Below are 24,624 nucleotides of genomic sequence, written 5' to 3'. Positions count from 1 at the left end.
TGACATTAGCATTTGCTCAATGATCTTAAACACATGATCTTATATATCTACAGTCAAAACAATAACTGAAAAGGTCAAAACTGTAAAAAAAAAAAAAAAAAAAGGGGGCAGCTTTGAAGGCGATAAAGATTGTACATGAGGTAATATGTAAATCAATATTTCTGTGAGATTATGCCAGTGAAATTAAACCTTATTTTAAGGTTTTGTACATAAGCAGGTGTTTCTACATTAATTAGAATCACCAGCCATTTCTTCTTTTAGGATAATGATTTAACAGGGACAAATATCGGTGGATTTGTGGACCTTTGGAGGTCATTTACTTTTTCTGTTTTTTGGGGGTTGGGGGTTTTACGAGCACCAACACAGAAAGCATTAAAAACATGAGAATATGTAATTATTTACATTGGGATTTCTAAACTATTTTTCATATTTCGCAAAGAACTATATAGCCTATATATATATGTGCCGGTTCTTCCCCATGTGAAGAACCGGCACAAAAGAGAAGCGAACATAATGGAGGTTTGTGAGAACTGCAGCGCTTCGCTTCTTCCCGGTGGCACCTGTGACGCATTCGGCTGTCTGGTTTCGCTGCTATCAAGGTGTGTCCGAGCGTCATGCAGGTGGGAGAAAAACAACCCCAACAGAGAAGAGAAACACGGTGCGGACGACCTCTGAACGTAAGGAACAAACTCGTCTGGTACGTTTTCCTCGTGTTGTCGGTAAATAACGCCACTGAAGCACCCAATGACGTAAATTAAAGCCATTTTGAACTTTTGTGGAGGGTTTTGTATGGAAAGCAATGCGCAGGCTAACAGTGAAACAAACAAACTTCTGCCTGCTACTGAAAATACAAGTTCGTTTTTATCAATAAAATAGCCACGCAGCGCGAGGGGTTGGTGGGGACGCGGGGGGAGCAGAGCCCTGCCGGGTGGGGTCGCGCCACGGAGGGGGCGGAGCCTGACCGAGGTGACGCTCCTTTCACTACGTGTTTTTTGTTCAGACCGCTGTCGACGAGCGACGTTTACAGGGGGAGAGAAGTCTGTGGAGAAACGAACAAGCGTCCCCCAGAACAGAGCCCAGGCCCGGGAGTATCTGAAAACCCGCTGTGTGATTCCTAAAGGTAAGACTCACTCACACTGGCTTCACTGACGGCTCCCAATGTGTTTTCACCCGCATCTCCGCCTTTGTTTGTGCGTGAGCTTATTTAAAACAACTTATTGTTATCATTTATGTATTTTACGCGTAGAAATGGGTTTGTGTTATTGTAGGGTCGTGTTCTCACACCTCACTCTCCTGTTGGCTACAAATCCATATTGGAGTTCATTTCCGCATACCTTGAACTCCTACTGGGTCTGGTTCTGGTTCTGCTGCGGCCGCTGGGTGTTTAGTGGCGTTTCAAGTCGATTCTACTCAACAACATATCAGCTGGTTGTCCAAAGCTACGGCATGTTTGAGTGGTTTGGTTTATGCGCTTTTACTGCATGTTCGTGGCAGGTGAGGTGAGGGTGAGTCAGTCCTATCTTTAGGGAACTGTAGGAAATATTCAAATACATCCACAGAGGCTTCAGTTTCTTTGTTTTTGTTTGTTTTAGATCGTTTATACTGAAATTATATGGTAACTACATTTTTGACAATCACCTCCTTTTTGAAGAAACTTGGAGATATTAGATATAGTGGGTGGGGGGAAATAAAGTTTACTTTACTATCTGTTTTTCCCAATGCCAAACATAAGTGTGTTTGGATGTGCAGAGCATTATTGTGTAATGTAGGCTCTCTCGCTGAAAGCTCATTGGACCAGACATTTGAAAGAAGACACCATACTGAAGCCCACCCCTTCATTTGCCTTCATTTATCTCTGCTTTTTTTCTGGACTTATTTCCTCTGAATCAGGCATATTATGCTCCTTTAAAATGGCCTTGGTCAATACTTTTTTTTCCATCTTCTCTGAGTTTTTTCTTTAAACATCTCCTCTGCCCTTCACATTTTCAAAACCTTTTTATTTGTCAAGATAACTTTAAACCTTGATGAGAAATTTAGGCTTAAGTTGTAAATGTTCCTGTACGTTTGGGTGAATCCCAGATGACGCTCATGAAGTGTGACAGACTATGATTAAATCAAATTAAGTGCCAGTGACTTCCTGTTGATGCGTATTACTCATAAGTAGACTTTTAGGGAAGTATAAAACGTTTCACTTAACCATTAATTGCCGGAGCAGCTACCAAATGTTTCTAAAACGGGTACAAATGGAAGGTTAGTCAGTAAAATGTCCCCAAGGCTCAAACAGCTGAATATGTGTCCACTAAACCATCACCAAGGCAGGAATGAGTTGATACTTGGCGAGTATGCAGCATCTCCCAGGTTGGTACAGTTCATTATAAGGTCACCATACGATCTGAGGCTTCATCAGTAAGAAACATTGGCCTCTTTTTGTGCTAGATGTAAGTAGGTGCTTGATGACCAGAGCTGGAAAATTACCAGCACATTGTAAAATGAAATCAGAGGTACTTTAGCCTGATGGTCTCCTGATTTCTGTGGGTTTTCTTCTTTCTTTCTTTTTTCTTTTTCTATTTTAAAGACAAGGCATTTTGGCTGTCAGTTGGAGTAACAAACAATTAGGTCTGCGTGGTATCAAGAAAATGCAAGTTATTACACAATTGGACCAGTAACGTTACAGATTTATTAGTCCACATTCCTGATACTTTTCATATCCATGTCCTCCGCCACTATCAAAGTGCTCCAGCATCTAAAGATACGCATCCAGTGTCAGCATTAAGGGCATTAACTTCCTCCCACATGGTCTGAAGCATTACTTGTATTACAGCATGAAGGCCCAGCATTGAGAGTATAATTCAAAATACCACATCCAGACAGGCCTTGGCCGTACACATTGATCCTGTGATGACTACTGTTTTGAGCAACTCTAATGTCAAGCCGAGGTGCCCTACACCTTCGATGACTGTTTAAGGAGGGTTTAAAACTTGTGCCGGCACATCTTGAATTTGCAACCGTGTTTGTCGTGTTGACATTTGGACCATTAACTGTAATTGTATCATTTATTATTCTTGAGTGTGACTCATAACCAGTCATTACAATGCATCTGGATCAGAGTCAACATGTATGTGATATCCTGCTGGGTTTGAATGAATGCTTTCCTGCTGGAGCAGCTGAAGGTACCAAGGATTGAACAGGACTTGCTTCTCTTGGTTGATGCCAATCTGGCTCATAGTTCTGCACCAGACAGGGGCAAGTTTGGAAAGCTGTTCCTGTCTGCCCTCGGGGGAGAGGGTGGAATGGTGGTCGGATGTCCCCAGGGGGTGACTTACAATAGATTTTGCTGTTACATCTGTGGATACATAGTGCTAATCCCTTCCCCCTCCATCTAATACCCTCGTACTGTCCCACATTAGCGGACGTTACACTTTTTAAAGGGGATTAGTGAAAGTCTTACATCGTGACCTCTTGGTTTATGTTTTTGTCTCTCCTGGAACGGGACCTGCTTCTGTCTGGATCCAGTGATGCTCGACGGTGAACTTTCCACAGGCTCAGTTACAGCTTTTCACCACACTCATTGTCTTTGAATGCATCGTGTTAAGCATTCTAGCGTGTCCATAGAGAGGGAACAACAAATGGTTTTCCATCGAGGTTAGTGCGGTAAAAGTCTAATATAATGTCTATAGATTTGTCTTTCACCAATATTTATTTAGCAATGGGGCTTTCAGTCTAAATATTTACACCTATCATGGTTTTCTTTGCTGTTCTTTATTGTTGAAGGAGGGCCAGCAAGCTAACAAAATGTTCTTTTTATTTTATAAAATGACAATAGAATAGACTGTAAGCTATCTAAAGCTTCTGTTATCATCATCAATAACCTTAGCTGTTTTCCATAAAAATATTCCATTCATTGGACAGACTTCTGCTGTTTCTAACACTCTTTCTCTTCCTACAGTTGTATAGTGTTTACCAAGTACAGTTGGAAATACCCAACAAAAGTCATTAAGGCAATTATTCACCATCAGGAGATCAAATGTCTTATATGCATGGCATTTTTAAAAACCACCCTGACTACTACCAAGTTCAGGTCAGGTTTTTGCAAAGATGCCTGAGTTAACTATGCATGAGTCCCGCAGCTTCCCGATGGTATCGGTTCTGCTGCTGTTCCTCTGAAAACAGTACTGCTGATAGTTTTTTCATTGCTCTGGTGAGGAGGAAGGGATCTACATTCCAAGTCTAATTGAAGAGAAACTTTTTCACTCTTGGATGATCTGGCAGCGACAGGTTGTGGCTGTTTTTGTGCGCCTCCTCTCTGTCTCTTAATTACACTTCTATGAGATATTGAGGAAAGTGAAGACGGCTAGGGTGCGGCTGAAACAGAAAGAAATCAACTGGGAAGATTTACTTGGTAGATAGGCGCCACGAAAAAGACTGCGTTGCTTTCACATTTGTTTTGTTACCTTTTTTGGGGGGGGGGGAATGTAAAGCATTAGGTCTTTTGTTCTTTGTCCATTGCTTTTTAAGTCTCCCTGGAAGTCATGGGTTGTGAAAATTGTGCAACTTGACATTTGAGTAACCCAGAAACTGTGAGGAATGTATGACAAAAAATATGCGGGAGGCTAGGGGGGGGGGGGGCTCTGAGTCAGGGTTTAATTCCTTGTGGTAAATGATGTCATTTTAACATTTGCATAAGCTTAGTTGTAATGTAACTGTTCATCCTCGACGTAGTCTACTACAGATTTATAATAACGCACGTACAGTGATGGTAAATTACATTGATCCAAAACGACTGTACAGCTCCCTCACGTATGTTTAGTTTGCTAATGCTACATTAAATGTTTAAAACTTGGCTTTGACTTCAGAGCCTCTTCTCATAAATTAATGATATGGTACATTTATAAAAGTACCATAGAGGTTTTTCATAACATTGGTCAAAGGATGTGCATGACCTACAGCCAGTTTCCATAAGCTATAGCATGCTAACACAGATGTTTATTAGATGTTTTAGATGTAAATTTATGTTCACTTGAGAGTGCACTCTCAATTCATTGTGTGTTGGATGCTTAACGAGTACCAGTGTTTTTCACACAGGTCCAAATGGACTGTGTGACTTTGTGGCATTAGCTAAGCAAACTAATAACTTTAGCATGCCAGTGCTAGCATCCATAAAATGTTTTTCTTTTTTCCATCATGCAGATTCTCACGTCATCAGTCGGAAAAGACTGTCATGCCTGAGCTGATTTGGGTTAACATTAACTCTATTAATAACAGCTTTAAAATTAAAAATAAATATTTAAGACTAACTGTTGCTCTTTACTGACCCTGAAGAGGATTTTCATGATTGATCTTTTTTCCACAGTTGCTGGCAGCAAAGCCATTAAAAACATGCTGCAAGTCTCAAACTGTTGCTGAATGACTATTTGTTGGATATTTCTGAATAATATAGGAAGTAATTTCTAAATGTCATAGGAACCGAGGCTCATGATTTGTTTGAGTAAATACTTTAATTTTAATTAAGGTGTTAAAATACTTTAATGATGCCTTTTAGATCATTAAAGTATTTTAAGCAGTCCTTGTTACTTGATTACATGTTATTTTATGTTCACTAAATAGAGAAATATTTGTTTTTATCACTTTTTTTCAGTCGTTGAACGTGTATTTGACAAATGTTCTGTGTTCTTTCTGATCTCTTCATTCCCTTGCCCCGGTGTCCTGAGCAGCACATTCCTCCTCCTTCCTGAAAAATTAATTATCTTTTACATTTCCTCAGAGTTCAGGCAGACTCTAACTCATAGCAATGACAGTTCAAACGTCCCTCACAGGCCTTCAGTCTGGGCTTCGGCTTCAGATTTGTGCACCAAGCTTGGCTTGTGAACACAGAGAGCCATCATGATGTGCTTCAGTCCTCTTTTTGTTTGCACCCAGTGGGGAACTCTTGAGTAGTTAGTTTCCTTTTCAATACAGCAGAAGTCAGCAGGACAATGTGGCTACTCTCTTCCTCTCAGTCTCAAACAAAGTAAAACAGGACACTCTCTGTGTTGTCAGTTCATCCTCTTCCTTCCTAACATCAGCCAAGCACCATGGATGGGGAGGATGTCCCTTCTTTTGAACTCAAAAGAAAAACTTGAATCTCCCAGCAACGTTAGCTACAATGAATTCGATATGCAGGCGTCTTCTTTGTCGGTTCTGATAAAGATTACGGTCTGTGGACATCTTCTCCTTGTTTTGTGAACTTTATTCCAGTGCATGCTGTGCGAATGTGCACTCTCTGCTCTGCGGCTTTTTACTCCTTCCGTCTTGTTATCAGGTCGGTGTAATGTGAATCTGGTCTGCTCAGGCACCTCCTCAGAGACCTCTCACATTTCCTTTGATTCACAGTCAGGTCCCAGAGGGAGCAAACAACTACGCTCCAGTTTACAGCCACCGTACTATATCCACTGGCCTAATTTGGCTCATTAAAGTAGCGGCAGTGAATGAACTGACAGAACAAGGACTCTCTGCCATTCTGCTGCTGCCCATTTCGTTTCCCGTCAGCGGTCGACAGAGTTGTTTGGCTTATTTCCAGATAAATTGAGTAGGCACAGCTTAGATTAATTCAGCTTAATGTGGCCGAAGGAAACTGCCGTAATACGTTGGCTGTTTTTGAGGATATGAAGGGTTAAACCTGCCACTGCTGTGGACTGGGCTTTATCACCCGACATTACGGTCACTTCAGAACACTCTAAAAATGTGCCCTTCAAGCTCAGGTCCTCTTTATCTGTGCTTGTGGCGCTTAGGCAAATGCCTCAGCGACTTTGTGCCTGTTTCATAGTAATTAGCAGCAGCTTAACTTCTCTAAACAAACTTCCTCTGTCTGATCACACCAAAAGCTTTAGTGAGTCAGATAAGGTTGACTCTCATTTCCTGTCACCCACCACATTAAATCCATTAGCTGTTTTCACATCCTCACTTATTGATTCATGGCGAACTGTGCGCCCTCACAGCCTGATCGGTTACCGTTGTCCAAGCAGAAGATGAGAAACTTGTGGCTTGGCGTCCAGGTGGACTTAATACATAATATGTTGGGATTTATTCTACTGGGATTGACAACTTCAAAATCTATTTTTTTTTTCATCCACGAATCACATGATGTACTGAAATACTGCACAGAAGTTGAATGGTTTATCTGACTATGTTGACTTTATCAAGCCAGACAAGCTAATAGGCTACCAATTAGCATTCTAACGCTTCAAGTTTTCACTGCACTTTTTTTATGATTTACTACATAGTGCACAAGATTCATGACATGACGGAAAATTGCAGCTACAAAGTTTGGACATAATGTCAAACCATGTATCTTTGTAGCCTAAGTTGAGACATGTCTAATGCTTGCTTTTGTATTGTATTTCCAGTAAACTCTTTAACATTTAATAAACTATGTAGTGCACAAGAGATTAATTTTGTGGTAAAACTAGCAGTTCAGTGGGTTTACGTCAGTAAATCTAATCAAAATGTACTACCGCCAAAACAGACGGCAATCTGTGCTAAAAATGCTTCAGTGAAATGTGAAAATTTCTACCATAAATCTACTTTGAAGTTTATCGGAAATGTATCCCAATAATAGGCCAAAGGTGAAGTATTTTGGTCGAAATGTACCTTTTCTACATTGATAGGACACAGAGTGCCAGAAGTTTGGGAAGGAGTATGGGTTGCCGTTCATGACGTGGGGGGTGGCCTGTATGTCGCATAGTTCTCTGATCCAGATGGTGCAAGAAGCTTTACAGATGTGTGCTTCAATAATCTGCTTTATTTGCTTGTCAGCCCAAACATGAAACCAGCAAGTCTGTGAGAAACCAGATGGGGTAAAAGGCTTTTTTCCCCCTGTTTTTAAACAACAAAGACACAAGATCCTCTTACTTGCATGTGTATTGGATGACAACATGCGCACATTTTTTTTTCTTTTTTTTTTTGTGCAAATATTTTTAGTATTCTGCTGAGTAAAAATGACCTGTTTTTAAGAAGCGTTCACTTCTTATTTTCTGACATGCTGATCTCTGGTAGCCTAGTTGGCTGCTGGCCTGTAAGCGAGTCCAAATAGGGATAAGTTTTCTCATGTAGTTGTTGGCAAAAAGACAAATGAGCGTATTTCCTAAAACTTTTGGTTTATTGGATTTGCGTGGGCCTAATGCTCTTAAGCAAGTGTGTAAAGTCGCCCAGAGAGACGAGCAACATCTCAGATGTTTTTCCTACCACCCTGCCTGCCAGAAAGGATTAAACCTAAATAAGAAATCAGCACAAACTCCTTGGAGCTTGTCAGGAATACGACTGGAATATGAGCAGAGTTCATCCCGGGGGTCGTGGACCCTGATTTATTCCTGCTGTGATACGAAGAAGAGCTCAGGACAGCGAATGGAATGGTTTTCGTTACCACACTCCAATATGCGCTTGGCAACCTGCAAACCTCAACAAGTGGAAGATGTTAGGAAACGTTGATATTCCCTGAAGGTGTATTCACCTTCACCCACGCAATCCTCCGCCACACCCTTATCGGGAACCTGTTGTTGCTCTGGAGACACTCCCTGTTTGACTCGCCTGTGGGACGGGGGGGCAGGACTGCATGTTCTCACCACCGACAGCAGCAGCCTTACTCATCCCTTTTGTCACAGCAGAGACGTCCTCTTATCTGATCATTTCAGCAGTTTTGACATGACGGCTGAGTCAGAGGAGTTTAAAATAAAAGTGGTGAAACTGTGAGACATGTTTTTGGTTTTAGCAGCAGAAGCGTCACTCTCGGACAGATCGAATATGCAGCGTTGGCGTGGAATGTCACACCAGTGTTTCAGCAGTGAAAGCTGGAAAGAGTCCACGTCTGCTTTGTCTGTCGCAACTTGCTCTCTGGCAGCTTTTCACGGATGTGCATTCCTGGTTTAACTGTGAAGGCAGTTGTTTTTTTTCTTCTTCTTCTTTGGAAGAAGCCTCCTGAAGTTATTCTGTTGCCTAACAAGACAAGTGGGAGGTGCTGAGTGTGAAATGCGGGTTTCTCCCAAAGCTAGGCCTCCGTGTTGCTGTTGTGGTGCTGGTGGTAAAGAAGGCGTCACTTATTAACTAGAAGAGAGCAAAGTCCAGTGTGAAGTTCACAATCTGACCAAGCATTTAACTGTAAACTGGCTGATAAAACTCGAAACTCAGCAGGAAGAATAGGAAATAACATTTAAGCCCAGATTTACTCTCAGTTTTACTTTTACTGTAATCTGATTCAAATCTTTTTATCATTGAAAGATTTGAAGGTTTTCCGTAACAGTTTAGCAATCTTATCAAAAATAAAACCAAATGTCTGCAGCGCCAGACATGAGTTGGGCCAGGAGATAAAACCTTCAACGAAACAAGGCGATCAGCAGGGCGTGTCATTGGGCTGCAATAGTTGACTGAACCCGCTGCCTCGCCTTGGACTGACAAAGCAGCACCAAATACCCTCCTTGATTTCCAGAGAATGGCAACATGCTGTGTGTGTGTGTGGGGGATAATGTTTTAAACAGCCTTTCAAAACTTTGATCAGAGCTATTCATAGCATTAATCGATTTATTTCCATTAGCGGCCGGTGATTATTGAGGATGTTTTTCAGTAAATTGAAGCTGCGCCTTGGAAAGGTGAGCGTGAATGTTGACTGTAAGAGCAGTTGTCGGCGGACGCTTGATGAGTCAGTGCATCGTGTAGCTGCGAGTACAGACAGTCCTCTGGGGCCTGGTCCTATGGGGATATCATGCCAGAGTCACTGCAGCTGAAACTCTGAGTGGCTGATCTCTCTGGAAGTGAACAGAGATAAAGAAACAACTTGAAATACTACGAAACAACCACATATTTTCTCTGAAAGGTGCATGAGTTGTAGAAAACACGGAAGCATTTTAGAGGGTTGAAACTACAGACTTCAGTGGTTTTTATTTGAGGTAAAAAGAAAATGGCACATGGTTCTTTTTTGCAAATAAAAATGAGAAACGTTGATTTTGTCTTTAGTTCCCTCTCCTCTTCTACTGCCAAAAAAGTCCAGGACGACCTGCGTTTCAGCATAAACTCTGCAGGTTAGGGAAGATTTTTCCTTTTGAGAGAACATCGGTGAATAAACATCATAAAGAACAAGGAAGACGGGTCAGGGAGGGAGTTATGGAGAGGTTTAAAGCAGGATCAGGTTTAAAAATATCCCAAATTCTGAGCACATCACAGAACAACTTTCAATTGTCTCTGTCCTCTTTAGCTCCTGGACTTTGATCACTCTGTCACCCTGACTTTGTTTTTATAGCTCACCTTCTGCCAACGCAGCAGCTAGACAGCATGTACCTTTGTCAGAGCTTGTTTTATTGGTTGTAATAATGGAAGATTCTCATAGATCCTTACTGCCGTGCTAAAACCAGATGTCTCGCAGCAGCTTCAGGGATGACCTTTTTTTTCTGCGTGTTCATTGTCTTGTTCATTGAAATCTTTGAATACCTTGAGTCCATAATGAAACATGCACACAATGTGGCCCGGCAATTTGCCTAACAAAGCCGTCTGTAACAGCCAAACATCTGAAAGCAGTTGAAAGCAGCACAGTGTACGCATTGTGCTAGTTAGTCATGTGTCACAAGCAGTGGCAGGCAGCTATTATAAATGCAGATTTTCAAGGGAGTTTCTGTGGTGAATGTCATCTGAGCTGCAGAAATGTGGCGACCGTTTCTATTTATGTCCCAACAGTGGTGTTTACCCCGGAAAATAAAGACATTGCACAAAGAATCTCGCCGCGTGAAGAGAAAATCCTTAAGTTGACTAGGAAACCGTATGCACAGGTCCAGATCCTACTGCACTGTTTTTTCGTCTCCCAAAGGGGTGGTGGATTGGTTTTATTGCAAAATGCACACAAATTCAACAGTTTACTGCAGTGAAGCTGTATCTGGTTTGAGCAACCAATGTAGCATGAAGCATGATTACATGATGTCAAGGCGTGTAGAATGAGCGTGTGCTGGCAAGTAACAGTGTAAATATGCAACCTGTGGAGAGGTTGGTGGGTAATTGCACAACTGTAGCTGTTTAAAACTGTGTTTTGAATACTATACAAACCTATCTTTAAGCACATAAATGTGAAGTATTTAGTGTTTTCTCATGTTTTGCTTTGTGGGCGACGAGGTGCCGACTCACTGTACAAACAAACACACACACCCACACACACACGCACGCACGCACGCACACACACACACACACACACACACACACACCCACACACACACACACACACACACACACACACACTCAGGCTTACCAGAATCCAAACCTGACAGGCGAGTTGATGGTAATATGTTCACAGGAGGCTGCTTCAAGCTGCTTGGGTGGGGACCAGGGGGTTAAAGGTCGGTGCTGAGAATTTCTGACATGCTGCTGTCTCTCCGCCCACTTCGCCCTCCCTTCTCCTGGAACCACAACGCCGCTGCTGCCGCTGCTGCTGCCGCTGCTGCTGCCGCTGCTGCTGCCGCTGCTGCCGCCGCTGCTGCTGTTGCTGCTGCTGCTGCTTTGTGTTGTCGTTTTCAGGTCAGAGTGCCTGGCTGCAGGGTAGGAGGGTCCGGCTCGGGATCTGTCACGGTGGCAGATGAGAAAGCAAAACGACAGCACTTGTGCAAGGAGGCAGAGAGCGTGCCAGAATGCTTAGTAATTCATGAAAGGATGGGCGTGTAGTCAGATGCATCTTCATCATTTGGAGTGAAGGAAATCTGGGGAAATCATTATTTTATTTCTCTGCATATTTCAGGTTGGCTCCGTCGTTGCTCCTTTTATAACGGACAAGGATGGAGATGCACAGTAAGTCGTTCAGCTCCTTTTTTTTAAAATATAATTTCTCTGCATTTCTTTTCTTCCCTGCATGTTTTAGCAATGTTGTTTTTTTATCCACTGAATTCTTTTCACAGTCATATTGTTACTTGGTTTCCCCCTTTTGTCTGGTTCGTCTAATGCTGCCTGAATTTTATGTCACATTTAATAATTTCTGAAATCATTGGATGGCTCCTTCTATAGCATCATAGAGATCCATCCTGCAGCTCTTGGAGGTTTGTTTCTTAAACCGTCTCAAGCTGCAACAAGGGGAAAAGCAAATCTCATGTTTCCAGGTCACAAGTGATTAAATAGAATAAATGCTATAAACCAACACAGAACAAAATCTGATGTTGAAATAATCAATTAGTAGAATTAAGTAAATATGCTTGCCAGATAAACTAATTGATTATCTACTAAGTTATTAATTTTAAAATATTTTTTTTCTGGAAAAAATTGAGTTTTCTCTGAAGGAAGGGTCGCAAAAGCTGAAAAAATGTAAATACAGTGAAGTATTTCTTTTAAAACATGCAGTGCAACACTCAAGTTTTGTTCTTTTGTTTTGTATGTGTTTATTTGTAAGTATGTTGTTGCTTTGGTGCATTTGCAATTATACCCTAGAATAAAATTTCTTTACATAGTATACTAACCAGATTGAGCTCTGTGTCACCACTGACTGAGATGTTTAAACGGCAGATTTTTTGATGAAAATCTGCCGTTTATTTCCCTACATTTTGAGCGTTTGTGTATTTGACACTCCGTCTCTAAAACTGACATAGAAAATTATTGCAGCTTTTATCTCTAGATTTACATTCTTGAGGAAAAAATAAAGTTAAAATTTGACAAAATAATTATTTCATCTTAAAGGTTAGGATCGCTCTTATGGCTCTATTTATGGGATAGGCTTTTAATTGTAACCCGTCTAAAGTTCAGTTATTGTTTTCTTGCATTTGCGTAAGAAATATTTGAAACAACTTTGTGTTCAAGAATGGTCGGTGACTAACAAATCAAATTTAAGTAAAATATTATTTTTTCTTTAATCAGAGTACGCTCTGACAACATGGAGGCTGAAAGGTCAATAATTTCTTTGAAAATAAATTTTCTTAACCTGAATAATTTTGTGTTTAGTGTTCTCACTTCAGCTTGGCATCAGAAACAGATTTCTGAAATCTAGTAGATTCCTGTTCAAGTTGGAGCATACAACTGTTATGAAAATATTTTTTTACATCTTAAAACATTTCATTTATAAAGCATAAAACTGTCACCAAGTCATGACAGGATAACGAGTTAGATAATCAGTGAAAAACTCGAGCTCCTCTGCCTCTTTTTGTGGTCCTACTGCTATCAGCAGAAACAAACTTCTCTTTGTCTGAAACAACCAATCAGATCCAGTGGGAGGGATCTGATCTTGTGAATTTAAATGTGCCTTCTCTTCCTATTTTTGTGTTTTTCAGTGAGTGAGATGGATAGTGGCATGAAAAAGGTCAGCGAGTGGAGTCAGTCGTATTACGGTCACGACTCGGGCATCCAGTCTGGAGCCACCACCATCAGAGACGATGACGGCGACTACACATCCACAACGCGTTACGTCACAACCACCACCGTCACCAAAGAGCAACCCGGTGAGACAAAGCAATCCTAAAAATGACCAATTTTGTGTAAATTTCTCGTTCGGCGTCAGTTTGACCGCCGCTTGCTGCATTGCAGAGTTGGAGACCCAGTACACACTGAGCAGAGCTCAGCGTGTTCGGGCTGCGATGTTCCCCGAGTCGATGGAAGAAAGCACCACCATCCTGTCGACCCAGACAGATCCGTCCCAGATGACCAACGTCCAGCGGCTGGCCGAGCCCTCCCAGATGCTCAAACAGGCCATCATCCACCTCATCAACTACCAGGACGATGCCGAGCTGGCCACCAGGGCCATCCCGGAGCTCACCAAGCTGCTCAACGACGAAGATCAGGTGATGAACACCAGGCTAAATCGCACTGTGATCTGGCTTGTTGGACAAGCCAGATCAAAAAATATTGTCAAAAAATATCATCTAGCATTGCAACAGTCAAATAAAAACCCTGCCCTCCCTAAATATTTAATCTGTGAACAGGCGGTGGTCAGCAAGGCGGCACAGATTGTCAACCAGCTCTCCAATAAGGAGGCCTCCCGCCGCGCCCTGATGCAGTCCACTCAGATGGTGTCGGCGGTGGTCCGGGCCTTGCAGAACTCGAACAATATGGAAACCACCAAGGCCACAGCCAGTATCCTCCACAACTTATCCCACGACAGGGAGGGCCTGCTCGCCATCTTCAATTCAGGAGGCATCCCCGCTCTTGTCCGCATGCTCAGGTACTGCTGGAAAATGGGCTTCATGTCCCGCTCTTTACTCCTCGTTTACAATACACATCATAGTCTTGTCTGCGACATTTAAGGTTAAGAAGATCTGCCTCCCACATCACCTCGTTCACCGACGTTGACCAATCGCTGGGTTGCCGTATTTTCCCGACTGTAATTGATATTTTGTCCCAGTTAGAGGTTTTATAAGCTGCTTCAACATGGTTTGAGTTGATATGAAGCACATCACATAAACAGCTACATCATTTGGCTCAGGACTTTGGCCCAAACTTTGGCCCAAAGTTTGGGCCAAAGTTACTTCTTTGATGTACAATACAAGGAAAACCAAACATGGATGCACCACATAAGTTCTACTTATTAGTGTAAATAGAGAAGTAGATAGTTTAGCTTGTTGAGGAAAGGAAATGCGTCAGTAAGATGGAGAAGTTAGTCAGGCTGTACCAAACACAGCTGTGTCCTGCCGGGCTCCTTTCAGTCACACGTCCCAGATGATTTACACTTAACTCACCCTGTGGTTACAACAACCGACAAGATGGAGCTGGAAGATGTTAAATCTAAAAACAGGAGAAGTTGCTCTGCTTTCAAATGAAAAGGAATGCAGCAAAATCTTAATTAAAATATGTCAGGTTCACTTATTTACTTGGACATGATGCCTATGGGCTCGAACCAGGTCGGGTTGGATTTTATTCTTTTTTTTTTTTAAGGCCTGATCTAAACTCTGCTCAACACATACAGCCGTAATCTTTAAGAAACCTGCATCTTACTAACGATGGTATGTTTCCACACAGTTTTAAGAATTTGGCTCATAATACTATGTAGAATACAACATACAGAAGATCTGTTCTGCTCCTTCATAAATGCAGGGCAGTTCTTTAAATGTCATAAAATGTAATGACGACTGATTTAACTTCATTCTTTTGCGAGGCTCGATTAGTCTGAGGACATTTAGGAACAACGAGCCGAGCCGGGACGCCATCCCAGACACAAAGCTGATGCAGCCAACGCAGTCTCTCTTTAGCTTCGTGCTATTGTAAGGGCTTAAAAACTCATATTGATGGTGAAGACCCAAATTTGTTAATTCTACAAAATGTCTTGCAAGTCTTTCATGCAAAAACCAACTGACTCCATTTATTTGTTTTTTATGCATTTTTTTAAAAAGCTGCTCGCTTGTTACAGGGGGAGCTGGCATAAAGTCACAGATGGCACAGCAGCAATGAGTTGTTGAGTTCATTCAGAGATTAATTTAAAACTTAAATGTCACACCCATCTACTGTTTGAAATCATGTCAAGACTTCCCAAGAATTTCCCCTGCACAGAAACATTGTTTGTAAAATGTAGCCACTGCCTCAGTTCCGTCTTCAGTAACCAGGACAGGAAACAAAATGCAAAAAAATCCCAAATTATTAGATTTAATTGCAGTGCAATGGACTAGTCGCATCCAACTTTCTTCAGCAGAAGGCTTGTTGGTCTGAATGAAAGCTGGAAGTGATTCTCTTTGTGTTGCCGCTTCTGACTCAGACTCCCATCATTTCACAGATATTAAAATGAATCCACATCCAGAACGTCACTCTTTTTTTTTTTTCTCAGAAGGCTTAGGTCTGCAGATTTGATCTGTTTTCTTGCAAATCTCAGAAGTTGCACTGGGACATATTAGAACATAATGTTTCTGATGCGTTCCAGAGCCTCATGAAATTTTATTTATGTTGACTGAAACTGAAAACAAACAAATATTGTCCACTACTCTCATATATGAAAATTGGATCAAAACTAAACTTCATGAAAAGTTAGCCAGAATGTCAATCATGAAGGTGATTGTCACTTTTATGCACTAATAAATGTCTGGAGATGAGAACTCAGATATAATTGTAGCCATGTAAAAAAAAAAACTTAAAAAAAAAAACTCCATTCTTCGATTAATTTCTTCTTTCTTAAACGGTTTTCCTTCAAGTTGTATGTCAACCTAAAGACGGTTCCTTCTGATTTCCTTTTTTCATATTAACTTATAGCTGCAGAAAACTTATGATTTTGTTGTGAATGTGAATTTTCTTGTCAGCTCTCCGCTAGAGTCTGTGCTGTTCTACGCCATCACCACACTTCACAACTTGCTGCTGCACCAGGAGGGAGCCAAGATGGCCGTGCGTCTGGCCGACGGACTGCAAAGGATGGTTCCGCTGCTGAAGAAGTCCAACCCTAAGTTCCTGGCCATCACCACAGACTGTCTGCAGCTGCTGTCATACGGCAACCAGGAGAGCAAGGTCTGCTTTTGTTACATTTTGTGCTCTTGAAGCCAGGACACGTACCTGGAGAGCTGCCAAGATCTGCAGTATGAAGGTGTTTAGTGTTGGGTGTGGCATGAGAACCAAGCTGTTCAGGTGACAGCATGGGTGCGGTTCCGTTTTTATGATTAAAATAATAAGAAAGGATTTAAGTGGGGTTAATCTGCCTGGACAAGCTACAATTTTGCTGATATGAGATATTTTTTGTTTCATCTTAACATAGAGATTAAGATGATTCTGAACTGTGTAAAAGTCGTACTTTAACGCTGCGTCTCTGTGCAACAGCTGATCATTCTCGCCAACGGAGGTCCCGAAGGTCTTGTGCACATCATGAAGAACTACAACTACGAGAAGTTGCTTTGGACCACGAGCCGCGTCCTCAAAGTCCTCTCTGTGTGCCCCAGCAACAAACCAGCCATTGTTGAGGCTGGTATGTAATATGTGCAGTATGTGAAAGAAAACATTTGTGTGTGCAGGGGAGTCAGGCCGCGCTTTTTAAGCAGCATTGACGCCCCTGACACACTGAATCTGCGTTTATGAGATGTCGTTAAGAGCTGAGTTTTCCTTCTCCTTTCTCAGGTGGGATGCAGGCTCTTGGTAGACACCTGCAAAACTCCAGCCAGCGTTTGATGCAGAACTGCCTGTGGACCCTCAGAAACCTGTCCGATGCTGCGACAAAGCAGGTTCTAATTCACTTCTTAAACACATCCTCGTTTGCCTAAAGATTCCCAAAAAAATACTTCATCCGAATCTGAACACTCGATATGCAGTCAGGTGGTTTTGGACTGTGGGTTTTTGTACACACCTTTCATGTAACGGACGTGTGTGACGTGTGCAGGAGCTCCCGCTCCTGCACATGTCACTCCCCCACCTGTTGGGTTTCCCTTTCCCTCCCCACTTCTTCTGTTCTGCTTTTAGGAAACAGTCAGAGAGCAACACACTTTCCTGCAGACAACCTCCTTTGTGAACGACAAAGACAATTTCCATCCAGGAAAATGAACTACCTGCCAATCCGATAGGAGTTATTTAGTGAAGAATCGGAACAGATGTACAGAATTCCTCATGGCGTCAGATAAAAGTTTGTCAAAAGTGTGCATGTTTCCTAAAGATACAAAACCCAGATAGTTTAAGAGGAATATCAGCAGTGCTGTCAGAGCACATTTCCACATAAAGCACAGCAACAAACTTTTAGCCATTCACACAACACTTCACACAGAGCTCTGTCGAAACACTTCAACCCGGGGCCTCTCTGCGAACAAAATGACGCAACTTTTATCACGCCTACATCAACGACAACCGATTTCAGCTCTTCGGATGGACGGGGCCTCAATCCAGCACACCACTGATCTGGACTGCCTTATTCTTCCCTTTCAGGAAGGAGTTGAACCCCTCCTGCAGACTCTGGTGGGGCTCCTCAGCTCAGACGACGTCAACATGCTGACCTGCGCCACCGGCATCCTGTCCAACCTCACGTGCAACAACAGCAACAACAAATCTCTGGTCACTCAAAGCAATGGTGTCGAGTCGCTGATCCATGCCATACTGCGTGCCGGGGAGAAGGAGGATGTGACCGAGCCTGCGGTTTGCGCCCTGCGACATCTGACTTCACGCCACCAGGACGCCGAGATGGCGCAGCACGCCGTGAGGAACCACTACGGCATCCCAGCTATCGTCAAGCTGCTCAACGTGCCCTACTACTGGCCAGTCATCAAGGTAGGCAAATGAATTTAAAGGATAGAGACGCTTGCTTCTGCTGAAATTTTGGTTTAGAAAAAATCCCAAGGGGTTAGGCGAGTGTTCTTTTTTTTTTTTAAGTTTGAAACGGATTTTAAAAGAAATCTTCATCAACTCCAAGGTAAATGAAGGGACAGATGATTAATGACGGTGTCCAAGTGGACAAAGCGTCACGCTTGAAGGAGCATGTCAGACTGAAATGGTTCAGTTAAAAACTCAAGCAAAACCCCATTTTTTCACTCTTAGTTACAAATTGATTATGGACAGAGTGTGTTAACTGTGCCTTTCTGACTCTCTCCCTTCTGCAGGCTGCTGTTGGGCTGATCCGTAACCTGGCCTTGTGCCCAGAAAACCTGGCTCCCCTCAAAGATGCAAACACTGTCCCCCGAGTGGTCAACCTGCTGCTCAAGGCCCACCAGGACACTCAGAAATCTAGTTCATCCACTCAGCAGACTTACCAGGTACCTAACAGATTCTGGTTTGTTTTATTGAAATAGACATAAAAAAAAGAGATAAAATAAAAAAATCTTGCTTTTCCATGGATAATCTCTGATCTTTCAATCTCAGGATGGAGTGAAAATGGAGGAGATTGTGGAAGGTTGCACAGGAGCCTTGCACATCCTGGCAAGAGAGCCCACGAATAGGAGTGAAATTGCCAGCTTGAACACAATTCCACTCTTTGTCCAGGTAACAAACTCAGAACTAGGCAATAGTGGGTCACTTGTCTTCTCAAAGCATCACCTCAAGTCAAAATATCAATTTATCCTGGCACTTTCAAAAGAATCCTATAAGAAATGTGATATCTTATCCAATTATTTTCATGAAGACAATTTGTTCCACTGTAAAAGTAATTATTCATATGTAGGCCTACAAACATGTGCAGTATGTGAGAGAAAACACCTGTGTGTGCAGAGGAGTCAAGCCGCGCTTCTTAAGCAGCATTGACGCCCCTGACGCACTGAATCTGCGTTTATGAGATGTCGTTTCTCTCACTGTCAACCAATGACTATGTGTAAGGAATTATTCATCTCCTCAAACGTGTGTTCTCGTCTCTGCAGCTCCTCTACAACCCAGCGGACAACTTGAGGCGTGTGGCGGCAGGCGTTCTGTGTGAGCTGGCCCTGGACAAACACTGCGCTGCAGCTATTGAAGCAGAGGGAGCTACAGCTCCACTGATGGAGCTGCTGCACTCTCCCAATGAGGGCATCGGTACGCTGCCTATACATCACAGCTCAATTAGCTTCTTGTAATGTTGCTCTGAGTCATAGTCGGAGAGAAAGGCAACCCGCTTCTGGATGAGCTGAACTTGCTGTATGAGCAATCTCCAGATGTTTGGCCTCAGCTTATCATCTCTAGTATTACTTCGGCCTTACATTGTGTTGACCATCGCAAACAGATACTTTAAATATCACCTTATTATTTTAGACACTGACTTTAACTTATTTTCCATAACTGCTTGGTCGCTCCTTAGTTATTAATGATCAACTAAATGTATATGCCAAGAAGTGAATGTACCAGGTATATCCTATTTTTAAGCCTAAAGTTTGCATGTGAAACCAAAACAGTTGGCTTAAAGGTTGGGAGCCGGTGGTTTCTTACTAGCCAACTTCAAAGCGAATTAGCAACATGTCTTTACTCCAGCTAAGCTAGAAAGACTTTAACTTCTGGAATTACATGTTGGTGCTGCCTAACCTCAAAAACTTAGTCAGCAGAGCAGACCTATAGCTTTACATCACCTGAGATGACATCAGCGTTGCCGACCGCAAGCTAACAATTGCTTTTCATTTCTTTCCATATAAACAAACTAAAGTTTTGTTTTATTTCTACACTGAAGTCAGATCTTCACAGTTTAAAGTCGGTTAAAGTAAAAATACCTACCAGAACATCTCCAAAAATGCCGAGCTTAGATTCAGTACGGCTACAGCCTACATGGAACCTGGTGGATAACTTACTTATGTGCACTTCTGAAAGCTCAACGAACCAGGATGGAAAGTGCAACCTCTACTTGGTGTGTTTGTAGCTTTTCTGTTTGAATGCATAGAATAGACAGAAAAGCTTTTATCCCATCGGCTTTCCGTCTTCCAGTGAAAATCTACTCAAATTCATTGCAGTAAGATAGAAAGTTTGCCATTTGAAGTTAAAAGCTGATCTATCATCGTTGGTGATAACCAACCAACCTAGTTAGCATATCTTAACACCAACTAAGCTCTTTAAATCATAATTAAATGATCTGTTTTGAGGCGGACAGTACAACTCATCACTTATACCAGACAGAATGTTGTTCTGCCATCTAATATAAGGTTAAATTAAACTTTTGATGTTCCTCGGCAGCCTCTTATTTTTACTTTCCCCAGCTGCAGGCATTTCGGATGTTGGCCTTATCCTAAAGTGAACTAATTTCTCTCATATTCCAGTTGGAGTAGAAACTCTATTAATGACTCATGTTCAAATTATGTCCCTCTGCTGCACCGCAGCAGCTGCTCTAATGATGGGTTTGGCTGGTGGGTTGGTGGTTCTCCCACCAACCCACCCAAAATCTGCTTCAGGTTCCATGAAGCAGAAATTAGTTAAGTTGATCTGAATTTAATGACTGCTGCAAAAAAAGTAGCTAGCAAAACACAAGAGTTTTTAAAATATATGTATATATATATATATATAATATATATATATATATGTATATATATATATTATTATTATTATTACTCCAGATAGATTTGTGATTTTAGTGATTTGTACCAAAAAGCCACAGTTTGTCGTCTTCCGGTGTGGGATGTAGAGACGGCCATCAGCTTGAATTATCTTCAGAAATGAATTTGACAAAACCAACACTCCCTTACGTTTTGAGAGGAAAACTTGTTACCTTTGAATGGCTGACGGTCTTTAGATGCAGGAGCATATGTTCACTCCTCACTGAGCAAGACTGGAGTCCAGTACTGAATCCCTAACACCCAATAAGTTGTGAAAGCTCCAGGGAGAGTTTCTGCTCAAACCAAAAAATAATAATATATATATATATATATATATATATCCTCACAACTTTAATCTTTAGATCCTTCTATTTTACATTCAATGCAGTAAATTGAGTTTTGAATTTGCACCTACAACTGCGCATACGTTTCAAGCCCTTTAGAGACTTGGGCGCACTTCTGAACTTTGACTTATGCATTCCTGAGGTCTGTCCATGTTTCAGACATTTACTTTTGTTTACCCGTGGATCACTGGTCGTTTTGATTCTGTCTCTCCAGCTACCTACGCTGCTGCTGTTCTCTACCGCATTTCCGAAGATAAGAACCCCGAAGCCAGGAAGCACGTCTCCATGGAGCTCACTCACTCTCTGTTCAAGCAGGACCCTGTAGCCTGGGAGATGGTGAGTGTGTGGCGCCCTCTGCTGTGTAAATCCCACATTAGGACTAAAACAGACAGTTGTATCTTTTTTATGTTAATCCATGCTTGAATAAATGTAAACGTGTAGCTTGTATCTGACTGCTGCCTTCTTGTGACAGGCCCACAACGCTGTCCTGGAAGGAGATTATCCAGATGGTGAGTAACTGTGACCCTAAATGCGCAAACACAGCAGATTCTGCAAGACATGGCGCAGCTGCAGCAGGGCACCAACATGTTAACACTCTGCAAAGACAGCATCATTTTCTTTTAGTACCCTCTGGTAACAGTTACAAACTTCGCATCTTCTCTCTTAATCTCTGTCTCTCGTTTCTCTTTTTCCTTTTATGGTGCTTTTTTTTTCTTTTCTTTTATTTTTTTGGCCAGTTTTCTAAAAATGTGAAGTGATATTGATGGATACAAATAAAGTAGGGAACTCATAAAAACATGCAACTCCTTACAGAACCAGACGGTTACGCACCCTATTCATACCAAGGTGAGATGCCAATGGAGGGCTATGACGGACAAATGATGGGGGACGACTTTTCAGGAATGAACTACAACTACAACAAACCCTTTGACTATTAACGGTCAGTATGTGACAATATTAGCAGATAACTCATTTTAACTTCAGTGTATTTTTATTGGGATTCACGATAAACACAAAGTGGCAGAATCGCTAAAATCTGTTATGTGTGTGCGTCCAAAGTCTGGCTCTTATGTAAGAGTGATAATATTGTGGAGTTGTTCAGAGAGGGGCTCGCATATGAAGTTCATGAAGACGGACGAAGCTGCTGTGGCGGAATGAAACCAAAATGACTAAATTATTAAATGTTGGGCCTAAATACAAAGAGCTTTGTGTTCCGTAGCACCTAGAGTGGCGTCAGCAGCGTAAAGCTGTGTGGATGCTTTTCTGAATCAGGACAGGGAAGCTGGAGCTTCAGTCAACAGCTGCTTCTGAAAAGACTCAAAGAGGAAGGTTGACCTTCACTGAACACAGTCTGACTGCGTTCAGACTGTGTTGTCGCAACACAACAATGTTATTTGATTCAGACCATTTTATCGCAACTCGAACTCTAGATCTATTGTTCAGGTCAATTCAGGAATTGAAAATTGATGCTAATTTGATCCGTTTTGCAAATAAAGGCTAAGGAATGACCTCATTTTGTTAATGTTTATAATCTTACATGAGATGGTATCTGGAAAACAACTTGAGATGCCTTGAATCCATTCTCAAAAATAGATACATGAAAAATATATAAATGTGGATGGTGGTATTATGTTATTTTTAGCTGCCACGTTTCTTACACATTTCTGCAGCTTCAGTAGGTTTGCTTTGTGTGAGCAGTGAGAATAATTTGGTCCGACTGCTACATTACTGTGGTGTTAAAAAGCTGGACATGAACAAAGTCGAGGCTAAACCAAGTATTTTCAGATGTGAAAAAGGTCATGGAAACTATTTGAAACACTCTGTGCTTAGATGGTCCATTTCTTTTTTTTTATTATTCATATTATTGGTAAAACATGTAATTGTGATCTTGTGGGGAAAAAATGCAATGCTATAATTTAATATTCCTACAATTGATTGTCATCTTCCGCGTACACATTTATCTATCTTCATCTGATTGAAATTGGGATGATGACTGAAATTTGATATATTGTGCAGCAGCTCTAATATTAGTGGGGGGAAATATCAACTCTCTGACCACTTTACCAGTTTGAATCCCCAGTTGTATTTCAGTCCACCTTAATTCTTCACAGCATATATGCAACTAAATCTCAAGGATTGGCATCATGGTGTCACAGTTGCTGCAGGTTTATGGCTGTGAAGTCCACTGGAGTACGGAGAACCTTTTGTCAACTTAAAAAAAAAAAAGTTTCCCATTGATGTGACTAAACATGTCAAATTATTCTGATTATAAATTTGCATGAAACGTATATCATGGACAAGACGGTGACTGAGCTCAAGTTTGAAGGAACCGACTGAGACGCTGTAGAAAACCCGTCATCGGATCGTTTTCTCATCCTGACTCTCCTTTCTGCTCACAGGATGTTGAACGAGAGGCTGAAGACCCAAAGAGGGATTCTGTGGTCGAGAGAAAACATTCACTCCTCCCTCTGCTCTCCACCCGCTGTAAAATATGCAATTATTGTCAAATATGGGACTCATAATCTTAACAGGGCTCAACTTTCTGGTTTTTTTAAATATATATATATAGAAAGAATAATTGACTTTTAATAATGACGGCATTTAAGTTTTGGTTAAAAAAAAAAACTTTTAGAGGTGTGTGTGTGTGTGTGTGTGTGTGTGTGTGTGTGTGTGTGTGTGTGTGTGTGTGTGTGTGTGTGTGTGTGTGTGTGTGTGTGTGTGTGTGTGTGTGTGTGTGTGTGTGTGTGTGTGAGTGAGAGAGAATGCGTTTAGGCTTCTGGGTGGGTGGTCTATGCCAAAGAGATTTTTGTTTTGTGATGATAATCATGTAGCCTCCTTTTTATTATTATCTTAACAATCAAGAAATAATATTTGAGAACACTGCCAGAGGTGGCTCAATGTGCACAGTGCACCTATCTGCTTCTCTGTTTTAGGCCTTTAGTTTCTAACATCACTGTTTTGACTGTAGTTTTGACACTTTGTACCGTCATCGTTCTCCCATAGTGAGCCAGAAATCGATTCTCTGACTCGTTCTTCAGGTGATAATTCAACAGAAGGGAAGAAAGATGCTTGAAGCGAGCTGAGCTGTTGGCTACTCTTATGTAATCAGTTGTTTAACTAAGACTGGAGATGCTTTTCTTTTCTGATTTACTGTTTTTGGTTGTTCACTCGGAGAACTTCAGTGTATTATCTTCCATCAATTTAGCAGAGATGTCGTTTTTTTTTTTGTTCTGTTTTGTATTTTTGAAGTGAATTTTAAAAAGGAACCGAGCTGGAGCTGTGGTTGAAACCACGAGGATTGTTGGGGATGAGATGATGGAGTCCGGATGGCCCCGCAGCTGCCAGCGAACTACTGACAGGGAAATCTTGCTTTCTATTTCATAAAGAGTTTTTACTGAGATTTTGTTTAATAAAATAAATGATATATTAAAAATGCA

General features: G+C 41.7%; 1 protein-coding gene across 2 annotated transcripts; it reads left to right on the top strand.

Annotated features, from left to right (window-relative positions):
* The first annotated feature begins 659 nt into the window (after positions 1-659).
* jupa (junction plakoglobin a) lies at positions 660-24,624 on the top strand. Of its 2 annotated transcripts, none has more exons than XM_055040936.1 (17): positions 660-677; positions 1,001-1,120; positions 11,741-11,790; positions 13,254-13,421; positions 13,507-13,760; positions 13,902-14,140; positions 16,200-16,401; positions 16,708-16,852; positions 17,002-17,105; positions 17,797-18,135; positions 18,465-18,617; positions 18,724-18,843; positions 19,215-19,365; positions 21,402-21,523; positions 21,660-21,696; positions 22,001-22,127; positions 23,587-24,624. In XM_055040936.1, the coding sequence occupies exons 3-16, from the start codon at positions 11,778-11,780 to the stop codon at positions 22,123-22,125; spliced, it is 2,172 nt and encodes a 723-aa protein (XP_054896911.1). In that variant the 5' UTR covers positions 660-677; positions 1,001-1,120; positions 11,741-11,777; the 3' UTR covers positions 22,126-22,127; positions 23,587-24,624. The 2 variants fall into 2 exon arrangements, with proteins under 2 accessions (XP_054896911.1, XP_054896910.1); XM_055040935.1 differs by having other exon boundaries at positions 662-697.

Source organism: Poeciliopsis prolifica, unplaced genomic scaffold, assembly GCF_027474105.1.
Source record: "Poeciliopsis prolifica strain line A6 unplaced genomic scaffold, Auburn_PproV2 SCAFFOLD016, whole genome shotgun sequence".
Lineage (NCBI taxonomy): Eukaryota > Metazoa > Chordata > Actinopteri > Cyprinodontiformes > Poeciliidae > Poeciliopsis > Poeciliopsis prolifica.
This window is presented reverse-complemented; position numbering and strand designations above follow the sequence as displayed.

Excerpts from the sequence above, each read along its gene's own strand:
- jupa (XM_055040936.1), top strand. Across the intron at positions 14,141-16,199 it reads GCTCTTGTCCGCATGCTCAG|CTCTCCGCTAGAGTCTGTGC; the intron begins GTACTGCTGGAA and ends TTTTCTTGTCAG. Across the intron at positions 18,618-18,723 it reads CCACTCAGCAGACTTACCAG|GATGGAGTGAAAATGGAGGA; the intron begins GTACCTAACAGA and ends TTTCAATCTCAG.